Source organism: Paramormyrops kingsleyae, chromosome 22 (assembly GCF_048594095.1).
Source record: "Paramormyrops kingsleyae isolate MSU_618 chromosome 22, PKINGS_0.4, whole genome shotgun sequence".
Lineage (NCBI taxonomy): Eukaryota > Metazoa > Chordata > Actinopteri > Osteoglossiformes > Mormyridae > Paramormyrops > Paramormyrops kingsleyae.
Window position 1 is genome coordinate 16,490,936 of NC_132818.1, and position 20,263 is coordinate 16,511,198.

Consider the following 20,263-nt stretch of genomic DNA (forward strand, 5'->3'; position numbering starts at 1 on the left):
TTATGTGTATGCAATGACTTTATTTCATAAAGCCTGGGGAGCATTTATTAGGCGCTTTATGGTTCTTTGGTGATGTTTCTCATGTATAAATGTCATACACTGCTACACTTCCGGCAGGGAAGCTGCACTTATCACACAGAATTCTTTGTAAAAGCTGTCAAAACCCAATCCTGCAAGTATTCTGGGCACAGCCAGGTCCCTGCACCCCCCCATGAGGTGTGTGTGTGGAGACGGGGGTGGGGGCTGGCTGTGCCCATAACCATCGTGTGTTTCTACAACAGACTCTAATGACCCGCGCTAATGATCACTATGACGCAGCTGTGATGGAGGCTCTGCCCCCCCCCCTCCCTCCCCAACCCACCCCCCAAAGGGGAGAAGAAACCAAAATCAAATACAACATGAATTTACACTGTAAATATGACACTTATTATTAAGAATGTTAATGTCACAGAAAACAGCAGGTGACTTTTTTCAGTGCGAGTTTAGTAACATTTAATCAGTCCTCTTCCACATAGCGATTCAGTAATAATACTGTTAAACAGCGTTAGTGTGAAATTCTCTCAAAACATACCACTACAAAAGCATGTAACAATAAACTGCAGTATATGACTAGGCTTTCTCACATGGGGCACACAAAACATGGATTAGTCGTTACAAAAATAGGTGCAGGCTGGGACAAATCGTCGTAGCCCAAATCAAAGTCAGACAGTGTTCCCATGGTGACAGATGGTCCTTAGAGCAGGATTTTCCTCCCAAAGGGCTCAAAAGTACACGTCATAGGCTGTCAGCAGCACTCACGCCCTTTATGCTTGTCAGAGAAAAAAATAAAACCATCAGAACCCCTCCGGATTGTTCCAGCCACCCCCACTGGTTAAAAGAAAAAAAAAATCTGTCTGTCATCCATCCAGTGGTCCATGATCGCTTACCCAAAGACTTGTTCAAAAATTTCAATTCTTCCGAACTGAAACATCAAACCTTTACATTATTATATAAATGCTCCCTGCCAAAGTGCCCACTACTGAAATCCAAGTCTCGTATCATTTTATCAGTATATCTGCTTTTAAATGCACTTTTCCTACTAGTGTCTTATCCTAGATCGACGGGGGAAACTGAGGTTTTAAAAATGCACAGCGAGTGTGATTGTCACGTGGTGTCATTTACTGCCTGGCTGCACCCTAAATAGCATCAGTATGTAGTAGTTCAAACCAGTCAGTGACTGACACGGCACCGTAACGCCGCCCACCGTGGGGTTTAAAGTCTCAATTCCCCCTCATTTCATTTGATTTAAAAAGCTTCATATGCTGCCATACTTACCTTCATACATTTCCTACATCATTTATATATAAAAATATACAAGCATGCATCAGCACTAGGAAACTTATTATTTATGTAGTTGTTTTGGCAACTTCAAATCCTTCATCATATGACTTGTCACAGAACTTCACCATGCGATCAGTCAGTTCCTGCATCACATGACCATGTTCAGCTTCTTATGTGCAGGGTTATAGTACATGTGTTCCAGTGATCGGGTGCTATTCATACAAAAGCTGAAATATGCTATAGTATTTATACTGTAGTACATCTACCTATGTTGCATACCACATCTCCAGAACAGGGTAATAGTGAATCAGTGTCCATTCCAGGATGCAAGGGGCACGGGCCAGGGGACACTGACACGGCGAGACGGAAACTCACCTAACCGCCTGAATACGGGGAGAATGCCAGCTACACATGGTCAAAGACAGAGACGGGATTCGAATGCCCAGCCCTAGAGACGAGAGGCCGTGGTGCTGAACACTGAGTCCCCCTACAGGCAGCACGGGGAAACTCAGTCACCAGGCCCACAAATACTATTGCGATACCAAGGTTTTCGGTTAACGAGCAGTGCAGTGCTTCTTCATGGGTAAAAGAAAGAAAAAAAAAAAACACACTGCTGACAGTATAGGCGAATACCACCGTTTGGCCAAGTTCAATGGGGGGGGGGGGGTCTCCCTCCTTCATTTCAGGTAAAAAAAATTATAATAATTAAAAAAAAAACAGCAAAAAGGAAAGCCTTACTGGAAAGAAGGTTAAAATCAGGCTTATGTGTGTAATGAGGTCTGAGTCAGGGTCAGTAACAGTGTGTCCTGCTTACAGTAAACCACATTGCTTTGCTTTTAAATTAAGACTAACCCAGAGCTTGTAGTGTGAACGGGTAAAGGAACGGTGGTCTTCTGTGGTCCAAGAACGGCAGACTCAGTCCCTCATTTCTCTAACCAATGCCACAGGAAAACGGCACGTAGGGCAAAAGGTCAAAGGTTAAAGGGCAAAGTAGCCTGGACGACGGCCCCACAACGTCCTACATGAAGCTCCCTGTTCGGAAAACAAAGCGAAGGCGTGATGCTCGTTCGGGGAGTTGGTGGTCGGGAACGACGCCCGGGACGTGACCTCCGGCCTCCGCGGTTACAGCCGGCCCACCTTGGCGTCGCCGATGGCCCCCCAGACGTCGAACACGAACTCGTCAGGGAAGGCGAAGTCGCCCAGGGTCTCGTCCAGAGCCTCGGCGAACTCGTCAGGGTTACGTTTGTCCTTGCCCACCTCCACCATGGTGGCCGCTGTGCGTCACGGACACGCATGGATGAATAACCATGACGACTGCACCCTCACACACACACACACACACACACACGCGCGCAGCGTAATGCGAGCGGCTCCCCTACCCAGCTCGCTGTCTCTGATTCCCATGTAGCTCTCCAGGAGGTCATCAACCTTCTCAATGGCCTTCTCTTCAAAAGCAGATGGCTGAGTGACAGTGAGGTGAAAGAGACAGAGACAGGTTACACTCAAACCCCTGCCAGGCAGGGCGGGACCGGCCATTGTTTTCTCAGACACCATATACTCTGCTGACTGCCCTCTTCATCCAGGTAGACAGGGCAGGTAGGGGGTGATGGAGGGTTTTCTACACCAGCAAACGTACCAATTCCTCCACAGTAGCCGGCCCTTTGGACCTCAGACGCAGTGTCCCTCGCCCCGTCCCCAACTGGCCCCCTCCGGATCCAGCTCGGGCACCCCCAGATCTCTGGCTGATCATATCTGTAAACATAAACATAAACATAAAACAAATTACAAAAACAGAACTCCCCTCAATGTCAATATAGCCATTTGTAAAAAAAAAAAAATGAAATTATTAGTGGGTGACATAAATCAACAATTCCCTGTAAGGTCAAACTGATTCGCCGCGATTCATTATAGACACCCCGACCCACCAAAGGCCTTCAGGGGCTCCACCAGTTTGAGGCAGAAGTTCCGCCCCCTAGGCAGGTCCTTCAGCATCTTGGCCACTTCGTAGTGTCGGCAGCCAATCAGACTCTTCCCGTTGATGGATTCGATCATGTCCCCGACGTTGACGAGCTGCATTTGGTGAACGATGCTTCCTTCTCTAATTCTCTGAAATACGCAGGTTTTTTTTTTTTTTTTTTTAAAAAAGCATGTTAGCAAAGATGCCCCCCCCCCCACTCTGAAAGCCAGTCAGTCTTGTTCCTGAAAATTCAGCCCTGCAAGTTTTACAGCAATTAATTAGCAACCGAACAAAATCTAAAAGCAGAGAAGATAACTTGCTGTCAATTACTAATTACAATAAAACGTTGCCTTGTACTTGTACATGTGTAATTACAATAAAGTTGAATCTAATCTAATCTAATATTCTGCAGCCAATCGGAAGGGATATTTGCTCACTTCCTCCCCACCCACCTTGATGAAAGCATATCCGGCCCCGTTGTCCGTAATGGTGAGTCCCAGGGCATCCTCGCCCTTAAACACATCCACCTCCTTCCTCTGGCCCTTCACATGGGCGAAGATGAAGTCCTCCAGCCCGATTTGGCCACCCAGTAGCTTCTCCATGTCCACCTTGTGGGTGTTCAGTGTGCAGAACATCACCTGGAACAAGGGGGTGTACAACTAAAATTCAATTCAATTTATTTTTATATAGCACCTTTCACAACTGAGTTGCCCCAATCACTACATTATTTATACAGAATAATACATGATCAGGTGGTCCACAAGAGTCACCTACTTGGTGATATTTCCTACTAAAAACAAGCCTGCAATCGGTAATGTGCCCACAGCTTATTGGATTTACTTCCCCCTGTTATTATGGAGATATTACTGGCTTCCTGCGCCACCCACATCAGCCGGGAGGATCCCGAAGGCTTCCCCGATCTTGGCGTAGAGTTCCCGCACGTTGCTGAAGCCTTCGATGCGCCCGGTCGGACTCCCGTGGGCCAGCTGCGTGTGGAAGACCAGCCGCGGCCTTAGGCTGGCTGGAGGAGGAGGAAGGCCTGGGGTGACCGTCCCCAGGGAAGCCCCCTCCCGGGCGCCGCCGGCCCCCACGCTGTCCAGCCCCGCCACGTCAAGGCCCGCCCGAATCGGCTCCGCCTCCTCATTCTCCACAAGCGGCGGTGCCTTCTTCCTCCGACCCAGACCGAGTGGCATCGTTCGGCCGTCCGCGGAGCCAAGCCTTCGTCCGTCGCTTCTCAAGCCCCCCTCGGCGCAGGCCTGGGCATGCCACTGAGCGCCGGTGCTCTCGCTGAGAACTGGGTGCCTGCCTGCGCCTCCCACGGCTCCACCAGCAGGAGGCGTGAGCGTGAGCGTTTCAAGTTCCCCAGGAGTCTGAGACACATTCAGCGCTAGCCCTTACTTGGATCTACGCCCTGGAAAACATAAAGAGTGTCTAATATAACATCATGAAATAATAATCACACCACAGGTCGTATAAACAGCCTGATGAACTGGTCTGAGTCACACACCAATCGGTTCGCCTTAACATCAGTCTGCAAACAATTTTACAACGAGCTGGATTCATATAGAGGGCCTCCTCTCGCAGCCCTCCTGGAGTGACGCTTGTAAGTTGTCATGGCGCTTAGAAATGACTGCATCTGTATTTTGTACTTCAGCACGAATGCGGTGTGCAGTTATGGTGAAGCCCGTGTTTACCGGAGCTCTGCACGAAGCTGCTTAGCGGAACCAGTCGGGACCACTGTTCCGATCCGAGCAGCAAAACAGTCACGTGTCAACCTTCATCCCGGGCCCCCTCCCCCCAAAATCTGTGACCAATTCCCGATCCGACTGCCTGTATTCCCACTTTTTGGGACGGGTGGGGGTGTCGGAAGTGCGATCCATTTCACTCGCCATTAGCAGCTCGACTCTTGGCTAAGGAAGCCGACTGAAGCGGCTGTGGGTGAAGCGGACTTTTCGTTACCGTTAGCTGACTGGTTAGCATCCGACTCCCTGGCTGCTAGTGCCGATCGCATCTTGCTGTTGCGCAGGAAAACCAGCTGACTAGTTAGTGAGCGAACATTGTTCTCAGTTTTTTCACTAGTTTAAAACAACGTTCATATGGATGAATTGCCTAACGTACCCCGATGTAGCCATATAAAACCTAACTTGGTGATCAAACTTACCTTTTCATTTAAAAAAGAGAATGGTGTCATATATTTCGTTTGATGGTCAGCCGAAATGACGCGTGTTTAGGGGATACTTACCGAATCATATGCTTTTCTCGGTCCTCGGTCCCCGGTCCCCCTGCGCAGGAACCAGCGAAAGGCGTTCAGTTCCAGCCCCAGTTCAGCAGCCGACAATAAGACTGGAGGAAGAGCGGAGGTACGTCACCACACTAGGGCGGGACTTAAAACTCCACAGCCAATCGAAGCGCACCCCACACCCAATCATCATCAGCATCATCATCAGCATCATCATCCCCATCTTTCCAGAACATGGACCGGGATTTGTTGGGTTGGGTTGTCCTGTAAACCCGTTACTGAATTATTGCACGGCAGTTTATCTACCCATAAACTATGGAACTATTTGATAAGTACAAAAAACGTAGAAAACGACAAAGTTTGGAATAGACCTTGATTGGGGCCGGTTCAGAGCAGAGTCTGGCCATCTGTCAGAAGTGGTGTTAACATTGTATTCACCCATTAAATGTGGAGTTTTTTTTTCTGAATTTTTATTTGTTTCAAATAGGATTTTGAGCTCCAAACTGGTGTGTAAATTAGGGTTTGAAACAATAACCGCATGCGCTTTTCCCGACTATGACCACTCTATTTACTGATTACTTATGAAAGCTAGTGTATGCAACTATTAAGGAAGGAGATATTTTCGGTGATTTTAATGTAATTGCATTTAAAATTAAACACCCCGTTTTAAAATAAGCAAATATATATATATATAATAATTTTACCCGTGATCGCGTCAGATAAATGTTATCAGGCATGTGTTTTCTATAATTATTTTTTTTCAAGTAAACCCCCAAAAAGCTCTCAGATCATTTCTGATATTTGAATATTTTATGCGTTTGCCATGGTTCACTTTTTACACAATTAACTATACACGTATGACTTAGGAATCTCAGTTATTTAGTTATATTTGTTCCTAAAATTACTGGTGATTGTATATCGTAAATAGGGCATATAATTCGTAAGTAGTGCCCGTAATTGCAGATCGTGTCCGTTGTGTCACAACCGATATTCCCATATGATCTAGTAGAAATTCCAATAGAAATTCTAATACGGGTTTCCAAGTTGAAGCTATGTTTTAAAGAGGTTTCCAACTGATGATTTTGTACAGATTTTGATTACAGGGAGCAAACTGTATAATTTTCAATTTGAACTACTTTTTTCTAGCTACCAAAATTTTAGGGATATCTCCACTACCTGTGGCGTCTTTCCGGCCTGCTCGTCCTTCTGCCCGTGACGTCTTCCCTGTACGTCCTGCTGCCATACCACAGTTTGTCCTGCCATCAGAAGCAGCGCTTTGAGAATCAAATGTTAAAATTGGGACTTTGCCATCTTGCTCATTTGACTTCCTCTGCCGGCCCCTGGAGGATGTGTTCCCCCTTTGAGTCTGGTTCCTCTTCCTTCTAGGGAGTTTTTCCTTGCCACTGTCGCCTCTGGCTTGCTCACTACGGGCTTTGGGCAGGGATGATATAAAGCACTTTGACACAATTTAATGTTGTGAAAATGCGCTATTCAAATAAAACTGAATTGAACATTGAACTGATTCACAGCAGGGGTCCCCACCTATTTTTTACTCCAAGGGCCAAATTCAGAGCAACACAGTCAGAGTCCATTGTGTCTGAAAATAATGTCTATTGGGATGGTACCTGGTGTTACTATAACGTTTGCCGATCGGGCAGTGGATGATCAAATTTACCAAGGGGGGGTGGGGGGATAGTCGATCGTGTTGTTCAGATTATAAAGTATATTATACATACTATATATAAAGGTATATTGGTGAGCACTGATTTACAGTAAGCTTTTTGGAAAGCATTTATTGTTGTATTTAAATATGCACACATGGAATATACATTGGTTCCAGAGTCTAGAGGACCACAGTTAACAAATTTGCATAATCTCTGGCCGAAGGCATTTACAATGAAATAAGCAGGTGATGCAGCAATCTATCTAAGATGGCTGTTGGGAAGCATTTTCACTGCATCCCATAGCTGAGATCTGTAATGATTCGTGTTTGACATCGAGCCACACAGCTTTCACTAAGTAGCTTCACACCCAGGCTTTCCGTGATCAGCTTCAAATGATCAAAGCAGAATCAGGCTAAATCATTAATAATGAGGCAGATGTCAGTAGAAGTTTCAGAGCTGAGTTACACTCACACATCCAACACTGACAATTTCCACTACTATTTAAGACTGAGAAAAAGAAAATCGTATGGGTTTTAGATACAAAGCATACATTCTCTAACACTGAACACTCATCCGCCAATTGACATTTTTACATTTGTTAATAAATATACATAAGTAAATTAATAATTAGTCCACATTTACCAACTGACCCTCACCAGAGACGGCAACTGAAATGACTTCCTGTCCATATAACATCATCAATTAAGAGATAGCTGAGGTAGAACAGAATCCAGCACATCCGAATGACCTCTATGACTGGGACTGCCAACCAGTGATGTGTTTCTTCACAAGACAACAGACACATCCAGCCCAAACCGGGACTGGTTTGATGTTACCCGAGCATGCAGTGAACACAAAAATGAATAAGAACAGGTTCAGACTCTATTGAAAGGCTTTTGCACCAATTTCAACATCTTAGTTATGCGTCCCCCCCCCCACAAATAAAATACAAATGCAGTTATTTCTGTAATGTAATGCCTACTAAGGACTCAATTTCACTTATTTACTTCTAATTGCATCAATCAGGCCTCATGCCTGGGACTGTTTGGATGATGGCATTAATGAAAGAGGGAAACCAAAACCTAAACTGCTCCACAATCCATAATGCAGGTTTCTCTTTTTTAAGGAAGTAGAAATTTGAGTACCTAGAGGTGTTGGGCAAATTTGGGAAATCACAATGAAGTACTGAAGTTCTGTTAGACATTCTGTTAGACTTAGACGTAGTCAGACCCTACAGGATTTAGGACTTTTCTGGTGTCACATGACAACAAAAGAAGAGAAGAAAATTGACTCAGTGAAGGAAAACCAACCTGGTTCATAACAAAGGGGAGGAACGTTATCCATGTGTGAAGAAAACGCTACAGGAACATCTAGTTTTTTCATTGCGACTCATGAATACATCACGCACATATTCATGAATCAAGCTCATGAAACGCTGAACCACACCAGGTAATAGCACCTCCCAGTGGAACTGTACTCATCTGCAGTCAGTCAAAAACATTATCATGACAGGATGGACTTCTGACGAGCCGTATTATAACATTGATCCTGCAGTTTCCCCCCATTCACCTTCTTCTAACCTAAAACGCTACTCTATGATCCTGTTCTTTCAAATATCTGCCAAACGTAAATAAAATTTTCAGATTCCAAAAGACGACAAACATGCTAAGCAGATTAGCACATGCTAACACTTCCTGCCAATCAGGCCACTCTTCTGCTTCTCCTAACCCTAACCCTAACCCTAACCCTAATGCTCTGACAGAGGTAACAAGGGATTAAGACGGTTAAAAATATGTTCTGTATTAATCAGTAAGCTTTGTTAAACAAATAAGTTAATTAAAATATTTTCTGTAGTCTGTAGTTCCAGGAAGACGTGCTTGAGAATATGGCAGAGTGAGCCCCAGTGAGAAGCGTGGGTGGTGGGACCGTTCCACCAGGCTGCGTCCATCCGTGCAGGGACTCAGGGTGGGAGCACCTGCCTGAGAGCATCACGGGTCCCTTGGCTCAGCCGTTCGGGGAACGCCACCTCGAACTGGAGCACCAGGTCACCCCTCTTCTCGGGGCACTTGGACAAGGGCAGGCCCTCTCCAGTGATGCGCTTCTTTGTCCCAGGCTTGACCACATCCCGGATCGTCACGGTGATAGTCCGGCCATCCAGCGTGGGGACCGTGACAGTGCAGCCGCAGAGTGCCTGGGGAGGTGGGGGCATCGAGAGGGTCAGCGAGCACAGTCAGGGAAAGAAAAGGCATCCTGCAGTTCTATTACACCCCACAGCCAATAGAATAAGAGTATATTTCTTGACAACAGCCCAGCTGATGCCATACGTTCAAATAGCAAACGAATGAAAACATTTCTGCTACATAAATAATCATAGTGGAACACCACAATTCATGGTGACTAGGATATTAAAAATAGCAACAAACATAGTTTCCTTTTTGTTGCAGCAGAGATTCCTCTATGAAAGCTTTACACATTTATAAGGATATATTACTGCATCAATTTCAGCCAGGGGACTCAAAGGCACAACAGCAATGCCGGCTGTCTCTCTATCCACCATACTAACACACTGACCAGAGAACCTGCGCACTCACATCTCTCAGGGGGATCCTCGTGAGGTAGATGATGTCAGAGCCCTCCCTGCAGAAAACAGGGTGTGGCTTGTCCTTGACCACAAACACCACGTCAGCGGGGATGTTGGAGGGTGTCTCGTCACCTTCTTGGGGGAAGGTGATCCTGGTCCCCCCCTTCCATCCCCGGCGGATCTCCACGGTCAGGATCTTGTCCTCGCAGCGTGTCGTCCGGCCATCCGCGTTCAGCCGCCGGTGGGAGATCTTCATCTTCTTGGTGCAGCCGGAGAACACCTCCTCCAGGCTCACCTGCAGGTTGTGCACCAAGGGGGCGTCCTTCTTCTTCCGGGTCCCGGGGGTGCACCCTGGCCGCACCCTAAAGGCCTGCTGGAAGCCAGGCATGCTGCCCATCCCAAAACCAGCAAAAGGGTCATTGATGTCCATATCCCCATCCATCCCACTTTTCCCAAAAAAGTGGCCGAAGGAATTATGTCCTCCGAAGAACTCGGCAAACATGGCGTGCGGGTCACCGTGGAACGTGTAGGTGAAATCAGAAGCACCTGAATCGCCACCCCTAGGAGACCCTTTTAAACCTGCGGAGATGCACAAAGAGAGGAAATGAGTAACTCAATGCTACATAACAGAACCAGAGGCATCTATGTCCAAAGAAACAAATTAATTTGCAGTGCCTTTTAAATTTAAGGACTTTATACTGTGATGAAACTAAATCAATATGCCTTTTTTTTATGGTTAATATCAGCAGCAGGATCCCAAGGAGTATTATTCAGGATATCAGGTCATCCATCCATACATCCATCCATCCATCTATCTTCCATAAACACTTCCCCAGTGCAGGTCTTGGTGAACCAGGAGCCTATCTCAGGAGGCACAGGGCAGGGAATATTAGTGCAAGGTACCAGTCCATCACCGAGAACACAGAGGCAGATATAAGCAAAACAAAATTAAAAAATCTATTTAATTAGCGCTAAATGCGATGCAAATAACACGTCGAAGGGCTGTGGCAAAAAAAAGAAATATTAAAAAAATGGGCGAACAAGCAAATTGCACACACACACTCTCTCTCTCTCTCACACACACACACACACACACACACACACACACAGAGTAAGATCGGTATTCAGACCGACAGCCCCTGAAGGCGAGCAGCCATAACGCTGCCCGCTGACCCACCACTTCACCCATGCAGAAAATCACACTCCCATTAGAATCAGGAAAACTATCTGGAAATAGGATGTGGGACAATGACAGGGTTATAACCCATTTTTATAAGCAGACGAGTTATATCCTCTTGAGAAGTTAAAGGTGTCCGCACAGGGGTTAAAGGACTCGGCTGATCTACCTTCCTCTCCGTGTAAATCGTAAATATCCCGCTTCTTCTTGTCGCTCAGGACATCATAAGCTTCTGCAATCTCTTTAAATTTCTCCTCGGCTCCGGGTGACTTGTTCTTGTCCGGGTGGTACCGCAAGGCTTGTCTGCGATATGCTTTTTTGATCTCCTCATCCGAGGCGTCCTTCTGCACGCCCAGTAGTCGGTAATAATCTTTACCCATGGCGACCGATATTTAACAGCGATATTAACTTTTTAAAAGAGGCGTTAATCCCGACCAAGCCCGGTCACGTCGCTTCATTCCGCTCGTCCGCCTCTCGCCCTTCTTTCATCGGCTGACCAACATTTACAAAACGGCCGTTTTGATAATTTCCAAGTAAATCCGCCGACTCCTTCGGACGGCAGAAACACGACCGCCGTCTCCGCAAAGGCTGCTCACGAATCGCGGAGAAACTTCCAGAACGCGCCGCTAGACACGCGACACTCCTGACGGCACTTCCGCGTGCCGGCTATCGCTAGGTGTCGTCACAGGGCTCGCTCCGCCGCACATACATGTAAACAATACACGTCACTAATAACAATAACAACAATAATAATGACAACGATAATTAGTTTGTGCTTTAAAGACCCCATGGGATAACGGTAATTGGTACCATTAAACATTTATTAGAAACACCGCTCAATGTCTGATTTCTCTAGATGTTTCATTTGAACCTTAAATTCAACTCACCCCTTATTCCGGCTTCTGCACGCCCAGCAACATGTAGACGTAGTTAGGTGCACTAGGTCACACGTGGACGCTGCATGGAGAATGTGTACCGGAATAAGGTTTGCTCATGCAGCCTTAACATCATCATTCTGAAATGCCTGTTTTCAAATACTGCTGCTTGTTGACTGTTCGCCTCCTGTTTATCTCCCCATGGCCCGGAAGGGGGCTCTCTTCCTGTGTTACATGGGGGTTGCAGGCTGGCTGTTTCTCATAATTTCAGAAATCCCAGCGATCCCAACCATGCAGGCGCTTCAGGGGCTGAAATAAGAACTGCCCCACAATGCTCTTCTCTTGGAGTACCTCCCACTTCCCGCCCACTTGTGGGTGTATGTGATAAAGAGATTTTCACCAATTTTTTTATTTTTTTTGCCACAGCCATGAGTCAGACACAGTGGATCTGTGTTGATTACTGACTGACATTTCCTTTACATGCTCCAGCTTGTAGAACAGCACTGAGTGGGAGGAGCCACAGCAGAGGGGGGTGGAGCCAGTTGCTAACACATGGAGCACCAGGCATTTTAAATTTAGCAAACGGAGCAGTGAATCTGAGTATCCTGCCTATCGGATTTCATTTTCTGATGGAGGGGGGGCAGTCTGTTCCTCAGGTGCTGCCATGGGAAGAGAAGGAGGTGGCTACAGCCTGCCCCCCCCCCCCACCACCACCACCACTGCCAGCCCTCTCTCTCGTGTTCATCTCTCATCAGCGATTTTCTTGCACGGATACATGTCCTGGCACAGAAATATGGATGGACCTCCTTCTTATCTCTGATGCTTTTGCCATCCTGGCTCTGGGGGGCTCGGTAACTTTTTGGTAGGGTAGAGAGAGAACGAAAAGGGGGAGGGAAAAAGAAGGGAGAAAGAAAGAGCGAAGAAAGGGAAGTGGACGACAAGGAAACGGTGTGAAAAGGAGGTGTTGGAAGGGAGCGTGTGCACATAACGTCTGGTTGAATCCCTGCTGGATATCTCTCTCCAAGCCTAGCAAGTAACGGAGGTCAAAGGTCATGGATACCCTGGCATTAGAGGCTAAGGGTGCCAAAAGTGATGCCGTCACTGGACCAGTGACCCCCGCCAGGAAGCCCAAACCTGCCAAAAAGGCCAAGAAAGCTGTTTTCTTTGAGGTGGAGATCCTGGATGGTAAGACCAAGGAGAAGCTGCTGTTGCTGGACAAGGTGCGAAAGGCACTATTTTGCATTTGTGTTCGTCTCAGCATGTCCATTTGTGTGCTCCGAATGCGGCTATATGTGGCTGTCTGCATTTAAGGGCTGACCGCGGCTTTGCAGTTTTTTTTGGGTGCAGGAACCTGTAACTTTGCAGCCAACGGTGACTCATGTCCAGTGCAGCTGACAGAATATCAGCCTGTTGTGTAATTTAACGGCTTTGGCGTTAACGATGGCGGTAATGATGAGCCGTTAATGTACGAAGCAGCTGTGCCACTCGACTCGACCGATTTACGATCGGGAATAGCTAATTCAAGTTTGGACATCATCCCTTGCTGCTCCAGAAATGGACCGTCCAGTACAATGCATAGAAAATGTGCAGTATATATCAGGGAATTAAATATTCTTTGCATTTTTTGCTATCCAAACCTTTTAGGAAAAATAGTTGGAAGAAAAAAACACATCAGGGCACTTTTATGATGTTTGTGGATCAGCAGAAGTGCTGAGTCACTTGACACCAACTAAGGCATCGATGGCTTGAGCTTGTGGGAACTCAGATAGCTAATTTTACTAACGCTAATCACAGATGAGCTGGCTGCCGGTCATCATCAGGGCCACTCCGCTGGGCTCATGTTGCAGCCCGCAGCTCCAATGAGCCACCCAAGATGGACTGACGGGAGGCGTGGGCCCGTGGCATGCCAGTCAACACATGGCAAGCGCATCGCGCCATCCTGATAAAGAACGCCGTTGATTCTGTAAAGATGCACAGTGCTTAATATGGAGCTTTGCTATTGATAGGTAGACAATGCCTCAGACCAATGGCAGTCAAAGCCCAGATGGAGACAAACATCCCACTGTCTGAGACAAAGTGAAACTGGCTAAGTTGGCGCTCCCTCAGAAGTTGGTAACCTAGGCGACCACCTATGTTGCCTAACGTAGGGATTCCCGACTCCTGGTCCACGGGTATTGGGGGATTTGAGAGGAGGAAAGAAGAGGGAAAGAAGGAGACGAAGGATGATACATTGAGATGGTAGTCTTGCTTGCATCATGTACCTTAAAACAAGAAACATATATTGTGTTTATGGTTGATTGTGTTTGTGTTGCAAAATGTGACTGGACAGTAATATTCGAATAGCCGTACCCTCGTGTTTTGTAAACGTAAAAGCAGCACCATCATATCTGTGACTACCACCACCCGTGACCATCTCACCTCCTGTTCCGCAGGTGGAGCCCAACGCCACCATCGCCGAAATCAAGTCCATGTTCCATAAGTCCCGTAAGTGTCAGATACAGAGGATAAGAAACAGATAGACAGGCATACAGAAAATCAGTCCTAACGCTGGATTTTCATTAAATTTGTAAGGAAATGAATTTGTAAGACAGCAAGGTCAGCCAACATCTCTAGAGCAGTTGGTGTTAAGGGCGTGGCTCTGGGACCCAATGGTGGAATGACACATAGTCGACCACGAGATTTGAACAGATAACCTTCTGGACACAACTTCCTAACCCACAGAGCTACACACCACATGGTTCAAATCCAATGAGCTCTTATACCCTAAATATTTAACCTGAACAAATGGATTAAATTTATAGAGAATTACCCCCTATGAGAAACAAAGTCTTTAAAACTAATGACATGATGTGTCTTTATTTCAGATCCGCAGTGGTATCCGGCTCGACAATCCTTACGCTTGGACCCTAGTGAGCCTCCTGTCTGCATGTTGATCCATTTTTCCATTCATAGTCCACATTCATACCATTCCGCACCGTGGGACCCTTGACAGACTACAGCTGTTTCACATCATCCAGTTACACGTATATCTGTACCCTTATCTCTGCTGTCAGTGCCCCTCAGTCAGGGCCTCACACCTGGATGTTCTCTACCAGATCGGGTCACCACACTTTACCCACAAACACTGGACGTGTACATTACCTGTTATGTATCCTAACAGCTCACTGGTTTGACTGGAATGAATCTAACAGCAGAATTCATCGCTAATATTATTATTATTGCTGGTCAATTTGTCTTTTATATGTCATGAAGCACTGAAAATGACCTCTAATAAAAATTATTACTGCATGAATAAGTATTGCGATGATTAATTCTAGGTTGGAAGCACTGATGAATAAAAGTGTTGCACTTCATAGCTGTGAATAAATCTGGGGCCAAGGCTGTGTCACTACTGATCCAGGACCAGTGTGGAAAGTTCCTGTGACTCACGACAAAGTTATCTGGAGAATTAGTCTGACTGACCCAGGAGACTACAGAGGGAGTTTCAGTGACTGGCCTGCATTTTTTTTTTGGATTTATTTGACCCTGGTCAATTATCCCCCACAGAGGGAAAATGCCTGAAAGATGAGGATATCCTGCAGCAGCTCCCTGTCGGGACAACCGCCACCTTCTACTTCCGGGACCTGGGAGCCCAGATCACCTGGGTTACAGTAAGTAACCAGAGAAACTCTCCCTACTTCCATTTGCGGTTTTACTTGGTACCCATAATCCCTCAAATGGAAAAAAAAACAGTTGAACCAACCAATCAAACTGAAGTATCCTACTTTTTATTCCTGTTTAAGATTTTTTGAGAAAACTTGCCTTGAAATTTAATTTGCATCCTCAAGGTTATTCGAGGAGAGCTCAGGTAGGATGTAAACTGACAATTTAATTTGCATTTAATGCACAAGTGTATTAGATCAGCATTTATCCAGGACTTGAACTAGCAACCTTCAGATTGTGCCCTTAACAAACACTGCCTGCTTCAGGATTTAAGTGTCAGGATGCGAGCTACAGCAGGGCTGGGCTTGTATGGATTAATTGAAATGTGATTGGGAGAGAAAGGTGGAGAGGAGAGCCAATGGAATTGGGCAATGAGAGCATATAAATGCAGTGAAAGGTGGAGGGGGCGGGGCATGTGGAGGGGGCGGGGCATGGACAGTATCAGCCGCACTGTACCGGGAGGTGGAACAAAGCAAATCTCCAGCAAAGGTGTTGAAACGAGGGTCTGTGCTGGTGATGAATTGCATGTTCCGCCAGCTGGTTGCTGGAACGCACTCATCTCCTGGCAGAACACTTTATCTCTGCTACGAAATTCTGCATGAGAAATTAACGTGGCCATACCACCGGCGTTTGTGCATTTCAAACACAAAGGATTATTACAGCAAGGCTTAATGAGCCCCCCTGAATTCGAGGGGCTGCTATCCCAGGCTATACCTCGACACACTCCGAGACCTCGGATTCAACCCTCTCTCTGACGCCCGGTGATGTCATCCGACCCCCCTGTGTCCCTCCCCAGGTGTTCCTCACTGAGTATGTCGGGCCTCTGCTCATCTACCTCATGTTCTACTTCCGGGTCCCCTTCATATACGCCCCCAAGTATGACTTCACCACCAGCAAGCACTGGGTCGTGCAGTGAGTATCCCATCTGAACGGCTTTCAAGCAAATAACCAATAAACATGAAACACGTACTGAGAACAATCAGATGCTTACGTGTGTGTTTCCGGCGGACTGGGTAATTCAACCCAGGGTAAGAAGACATAGGACAGCACTTAGGTAAAATAAATAAATATAAATATGGAAATATGGAAATTGAGATGTGGATGTATCCGGAAGAATAAACATGGTATGGGAATGATTATATATAATATAATCAAAAGTGGAACATCCATGTCCAGAAAGTGAAAACCCAGATACTCAACTGGTTGATTGATACAAAATCTTGGTCTGGATTTTTACTTGCTGGACCTGAACTATCCCCCTCTGGTAGTAATAACTGTGTGTGTGTGTATTGTAGCACCAGAGCATGCTGGGAATATTATAAATAGCTCCTGTTTGTGTTATTGTAAATACTTGTGTTGTATTTCCTGTTGTCGTGTGTGTCTTTGCTTGTGTTAAATGTGAACCCTATCCGATCCTCACATGTCTTTAGCCATTGTATAAATTACCCACCGTGCGTGTACCTTACTGTCCGGTGTCCAACACCCTGCTTTTCCACACTGCGGTTTGGTGATTGTTTGCTGCCCATGTTAGTCCTTTTAAAGGTCTAATATAAGAGTGCTGTTCCATCTGGAAGCAAGCCTACTTCTATTTTGCTGCCACTGATACCTCAGGCTACCAGATATATATATAGACATAATTGTAATTGTTGTGTATCTGTTTCTATAACATACATCATATAGCCAGTCTCCATTTAGCAACTGCTTGCCCTGCACAAGGTCATGGGGGTGTTGGGCCTGGAGCTTATCCCAGACAGCACTGGGCACAAGGCTGGGGTGTATGTATATGTACAGCTTTTAATTTTGTATTTCAACCATATTACTGAAAGAATTGGGAAATGAAAATGCTGAAGATTTGGTGATGGTGTAGGTGTAAGATTAGTAGCTGTTTGTGGGTTAGCAGATACGTGCCCAGGAAATAGAAATGAACGACACTGTGATTGGACAATAAGGATATGCATATAAATTAGCTGTAATACTTGTAATGTGTGTGTCTGTTTGTTTGCAACCAGCCTGGCCTGCATGTGTCACTCCTTCCACTACGTGAAACGACTCCTGGAGACCCTGTTCATCCACCGCTTCTCGCACGGCACCATGCCGTTGCGCAACATCTGGCAGGTCAGGGAACATCAGCACCGTGCCGCTTTCCACCTGTTGGTCACTTCCCGTTTTAGCCGAACAACAACAAGTGAGCCTGTGATTGATAGACCACCTTAATCCCACCCCCCCCCCCCCCCGCCCCTCCAACCCACTCATGCCTATCGGTGGTCCCCGTCGTCTGACGGAGTTCGAGTTTAACGAAACACCAGATGGCTGCAAGCACCACAAACAACCTTTCAGCTTCTCAAGGCTAAATATGACCAGGAACGGCACACAGACCCAAGAACGACAACCGCACCACTAACATCTCACCCTGGCACTATGTAGATATGATACCTCCATTTATTATTTTTACAGAATTGTGCCTATTACTGGGGCTTTGCGGCTTGGATGGCCTACTACATCAACCACCCCCTCTATACTCCTCCCAGTAAGTCCGGCCTCTTTCCAGATTTGCAGAGGAGCAAATACTGTTGGTATTACTGACATCAAGTTCTGTCTGGTTGTGGGCTGGGCCCCCGTGGTGTGTTTTGGTGTGAATATCGGTGTAAATGCCTGGTGTTCACTAATGGTCTGCTTGTCTTTTCAGTCTACGGTGAGCAGCAGGTGAAAACGGCCCTGGTGATTTTCCTGGTGTGTCTCCGTCTCTTTCTGGCTTGTGTTGTGTGGTAAACACGTGTAGAAACCACGCTGGACTTCACCTCTCTGCTACACACCTTGACCTGTGCTTGCCTCTGCAGCTCTGTCAGATCGGCAACTTCTCCATCCACGTGGCCCTGCGTAACCTCCGACCTCCCGGTGAGCCCCTGCCACACACCACTCAGCTATCTCACAGCATTCATGCCCCCCATACTCCCCTTGCCCCAACTGTATCTATTCACCAGAGGTAGGGACTCGAGGCACTGATTTGCAATTCAACTTGGACTCAAGTGACAAATTTGATGACTTGTGACTTGACAGCAAAAATTATGGAAAGACTTAGATTTGACTTAGACTTGAGGGCAAATGACTCAAGACATGACTCAGGCTGCAATGTTTTGACTTGAGTCTTGGCTCGCTCTCACCAAGGAATGACTTGTTCCCATCCCTGCTGTTCAGTCTCAAGTACAACACACACATACATACCTGTCCTCATCAGATGATTCTGCAGGCTTAGCATTAGTCCTGCTCACTTCCTTTTCAGGCTCTAAGACCAGGAAGATCCCTTATCCAACAAGGAACCCCTTTACGTGGATCTTTCTGCTGGTTTCCTGCCCTAACTACACTTATGAGGTAAGCGGGGTCAGAGGTCACCCTGGACCGGAGGGGGCCCACAATCTACTGATCAACTGAGCCCCCCCCCCCCCCTCGCTATATCTCTGCCCCTCATCTCCATACACAGGGGTCCTTAACAGGTCAGCTGTATTTAAACAAATAAATGGCGGCCTCACCTCAAAATTATGGACAGATTCTCAAAAATGGACGATCTTTGAGTTAACATTAATCTAGCAGTTTATGGTAATACGATGCTAGACTTCTGCCTCAGGTACTTTAGAACATATTCTGAAGTTCTGCACTCCCCCTGGTGACCAAGTGATGGTACTGCCCTGGTTTAAAGAGCTAAAATAGCACTGCTCTGCAGAGGCGACTGGACTTGAGGCTGGTAGACGGCCTGCACTCTCCCCTGCAGGTTGGCGCCTGGCTGGGCTTCACCGTGATGACCCAGTGCCTGCCCGTGGCCTTCTTCACTGCCGTCGGCTTCATCCAGATGACTGTGTGGGCCAGGGGGAAGCACCGCAGCTACCTGAAGGAGTTCCGCGATTACCCCAGCATCCGCTCGCCGATACTGCCATTCCTCCTCTAGGGACGGACGCTGGAGCCTAGCTGTATCGCCGGCCCTCGAATTCCCTCCTCCATCTTCTCAACAGTACATCTGCAGTTTTAAAAACTAATCAACCTGGTCATAGCCCCACCCAGGCACTTGTGGTCCCAACATAAGTGGGTTTTTAACAACAGAATATAATTTACATGTTATTTTTAATGTTTACCACATATATTCTAAATGATCATATTGGAATTTATTAAACCAGTTTCGGTGTTTCCAGTATTTGGGTGCCACGTGAGTTAGCCATGTTTTCCGCATTTATGTTACTGTCAGTAGATTCGAAAATGCAGGCAGATAGCTTGCTATTAAATTAGCACTTCTGTGGATTAAGCAGTGGCATTTTGTGCAACTGTAACCAGCAAGACACCTTGTCTTCTTTGTTTGAGAATAAAGGAATCTCCTCCCACAAATGAGTAATCAACAATGCACTGGGGGGGGGGGGGGGGCACTGACACATCACATCAAAAGGTTTTTGAGGAGAAATAGCACCTTCACATTCAGTAAGAGTGACGAAAAACTGCACACCTCTTACAACGTCTCCATCAAAGTCACAGTTTGCATTTGAGAGTGGATGGCATACACCCTTACAGAAAACATGTAATTTGACAAAGGATTATTTTATATTTTATCAAAAAAAGAGAATGTTCTCTTTACGAGTGCCTCGTTACTCTTGACAGGTCTTAGTGTGAATGAACAGTAAGAGAACAAAATCTGAGCAAAGGTCTGTTAGGGATGGAAGCGGAAAATTTTAAGTAGCGAGGACGTAAATCGTGAAAAGGATGAAAAC

The 20,263-nt window shown here is 46.4% G+C and overlaps 3 protein-coding genes and 1 long non-coding RNA gene across 5 annotated transcripts; 2 read left to right on the forward strand and 2 right to left on the reverse strand.

Annotated features, from left to right (window-relative positions):
* Nucleotides 1-466: 466 nt before the first annotated feature.
* On the reverse strand, nt 467-4,612 carry gipc1 (GIPC PDZ domain containing family, member 1). The gene is made up of 6 exons (XM_023821943.2): nt 4,165-4,612; nt 3,730-3,915; nt 3,246-3,426; nt 2,957-3,072; nt 2,700-2,781; nt 467-2,594 (listed from the first exon to the last, which is right to left on the reverse strand). The coding sequence occupies exons 1-6, from the start codon at nt 4,468-4,470 to the stop codon at nt 2,443-2,445; spliced, it is 1,023 nt and encodes a 340-aa protein (XP_023677711.1). The 5' UTR covers nt 4,471-4,612; the 3' UTR covers nt 467-2,442.
* Nucleotides 4,613-5,182: 570 nt separating this feature from the next.
* On the forward strand, nt 5,183-6,797 carry LOC111849256 (uncharacterized). Its single transcript, XR_002839484.2, has 3 exons — nt 5,183-5,249; nt 5,568-5,637; nt 6,663-6,797. It is a non-coding gene; the product is annotated as an uncharacterized lncRNA (long non-coding RNA).
* Nucleotides 6,798-7,282: 485 nt separating this feature from the next.
* On the reverse strand, nt 7,283-12,122 carry LOC111849231 (dnaJ homolog subfamily B member 1-like). Of its 2 annotated transcripts, none has more exons than XM_023821947.2 (3): nt 11,826-12,122; nt 9,772-10,340; nt 7,283-9,371 (listed from the first exon to the last, which is right to left on the reverse strand). In XM_023821947.2, the coding sequence occupies exons 2-3, from the start codon at nt 10,261-10,263 to the stop codon at nt 9,141-9,143; spliced, it is 723 nt and encodes a 240-aa protein (XP_023677715.1). In that variant the 5' UTR covers nt 10,264-10,340; nt 11,826-12,122; the 3' UTR covers nt 7,283-9,140. The 2 variants fall into 2 exon arrangements, with proteins under 2 accessions (XP_023677715.1, XP_023677714.1); XM_023821946.2 differs by lacking the exon at nt 11,826-12,122 and adding an exon at nt 11,108-11,642.
* Nucleotides 12,123-12,516: 394 nt separating this feature from the next.
* On the forward strand, nt 12,517-19,886 carry LOC111849227 (very-long-chain enoyl-CoA reductase-like). Its single transcript, XM_023821941.2, has 11 exons — nt 12,517-13,033; nt 14,246-14,297; nt 14,678-14,722; nt 15,360-15,463; nt 16,312-16,427; nt 17,525-17,630; nt 17,970-18,042; nt 18,202-18,245; nt 18,353-18,410; nt 18,796-18,884; nt 19,282-19,886. Exons 1-11 carry the CDS (start codon nt 12,866-12,868, stop codon nt 19,453-19,455), a joined length of 1,029 nt encoding a protein of 342 aa, XP_023677709.2. The 5' UTR covers nt 12,517-12,865; the 3' UTR covers nt 19,456-19,886.
* Nucleotides 19,887-20,263: the final 377 nt, after the last annotated feature.

Coding starts and splice junctions, on each gene's coding strand:
- LOC111849231 (XM_023821946.2), bottom strand. CDS start 11,318: ATGGGTAAAGATTATTACCGACTACTGGGCGTGCAGAAGGACGCCTCG. Junction 10,341..11,107: donor CGATTTACACGGAGAGGAAG/GTAGATCAGCCG, acceptor GCATCTCCGCAG/GTTTAAAAGGGTCTCCTAGG. Junction 9,372..9,771: donor CGAGGATCCCCCTGAGAGAT/GTGAGTGCGCAG, acceptor CCACCTCCCCAG/GCACTCTGCGGCTGCACTGT.
- gipc1 (XM_023821943.2), bottom strand. CDS start 4,470: ATGCCACTCGGTCTGGGTCGGAGGAAGAAGGCACCGCCGCTTGTGGAG. Junction 3,916..4,164: donor TCGGGATCCTCCCGGCTGAT/GTGGGTGGCGCA, acceptor CCCTTGTTCCAG/GTGATGTTCTGCACACTGAA. Junction 2,595..2,699: donor AATCAGAGACAGCGAGCTGG/GTAGGGGAGCCG, acceptor CGTGACGCACAG/CGGCCACCATGGTGGAGGTG.
- LOC111849227 (XM_023821941.2), top strand. CDS start 12,866: ATGGATACCCTGGCATTAGAGGCTAAGGGTGCCAAAAGTGATGCCGTC. Junction 14,723..15,359: donor ATCCTTACGCTTGGACCCTA/GTGAGCCTCCTG, acceptor TATCCCCCACAG/AGGGAAAATGCCTGAAAGAT. Junction 15,464..16,311: donor CCCAGATCACCTGGGTTACA/GTAAGTAACCAG, acceptor GTCCCTCCCCAG/GTGTTCCTCACTGAGTATGT.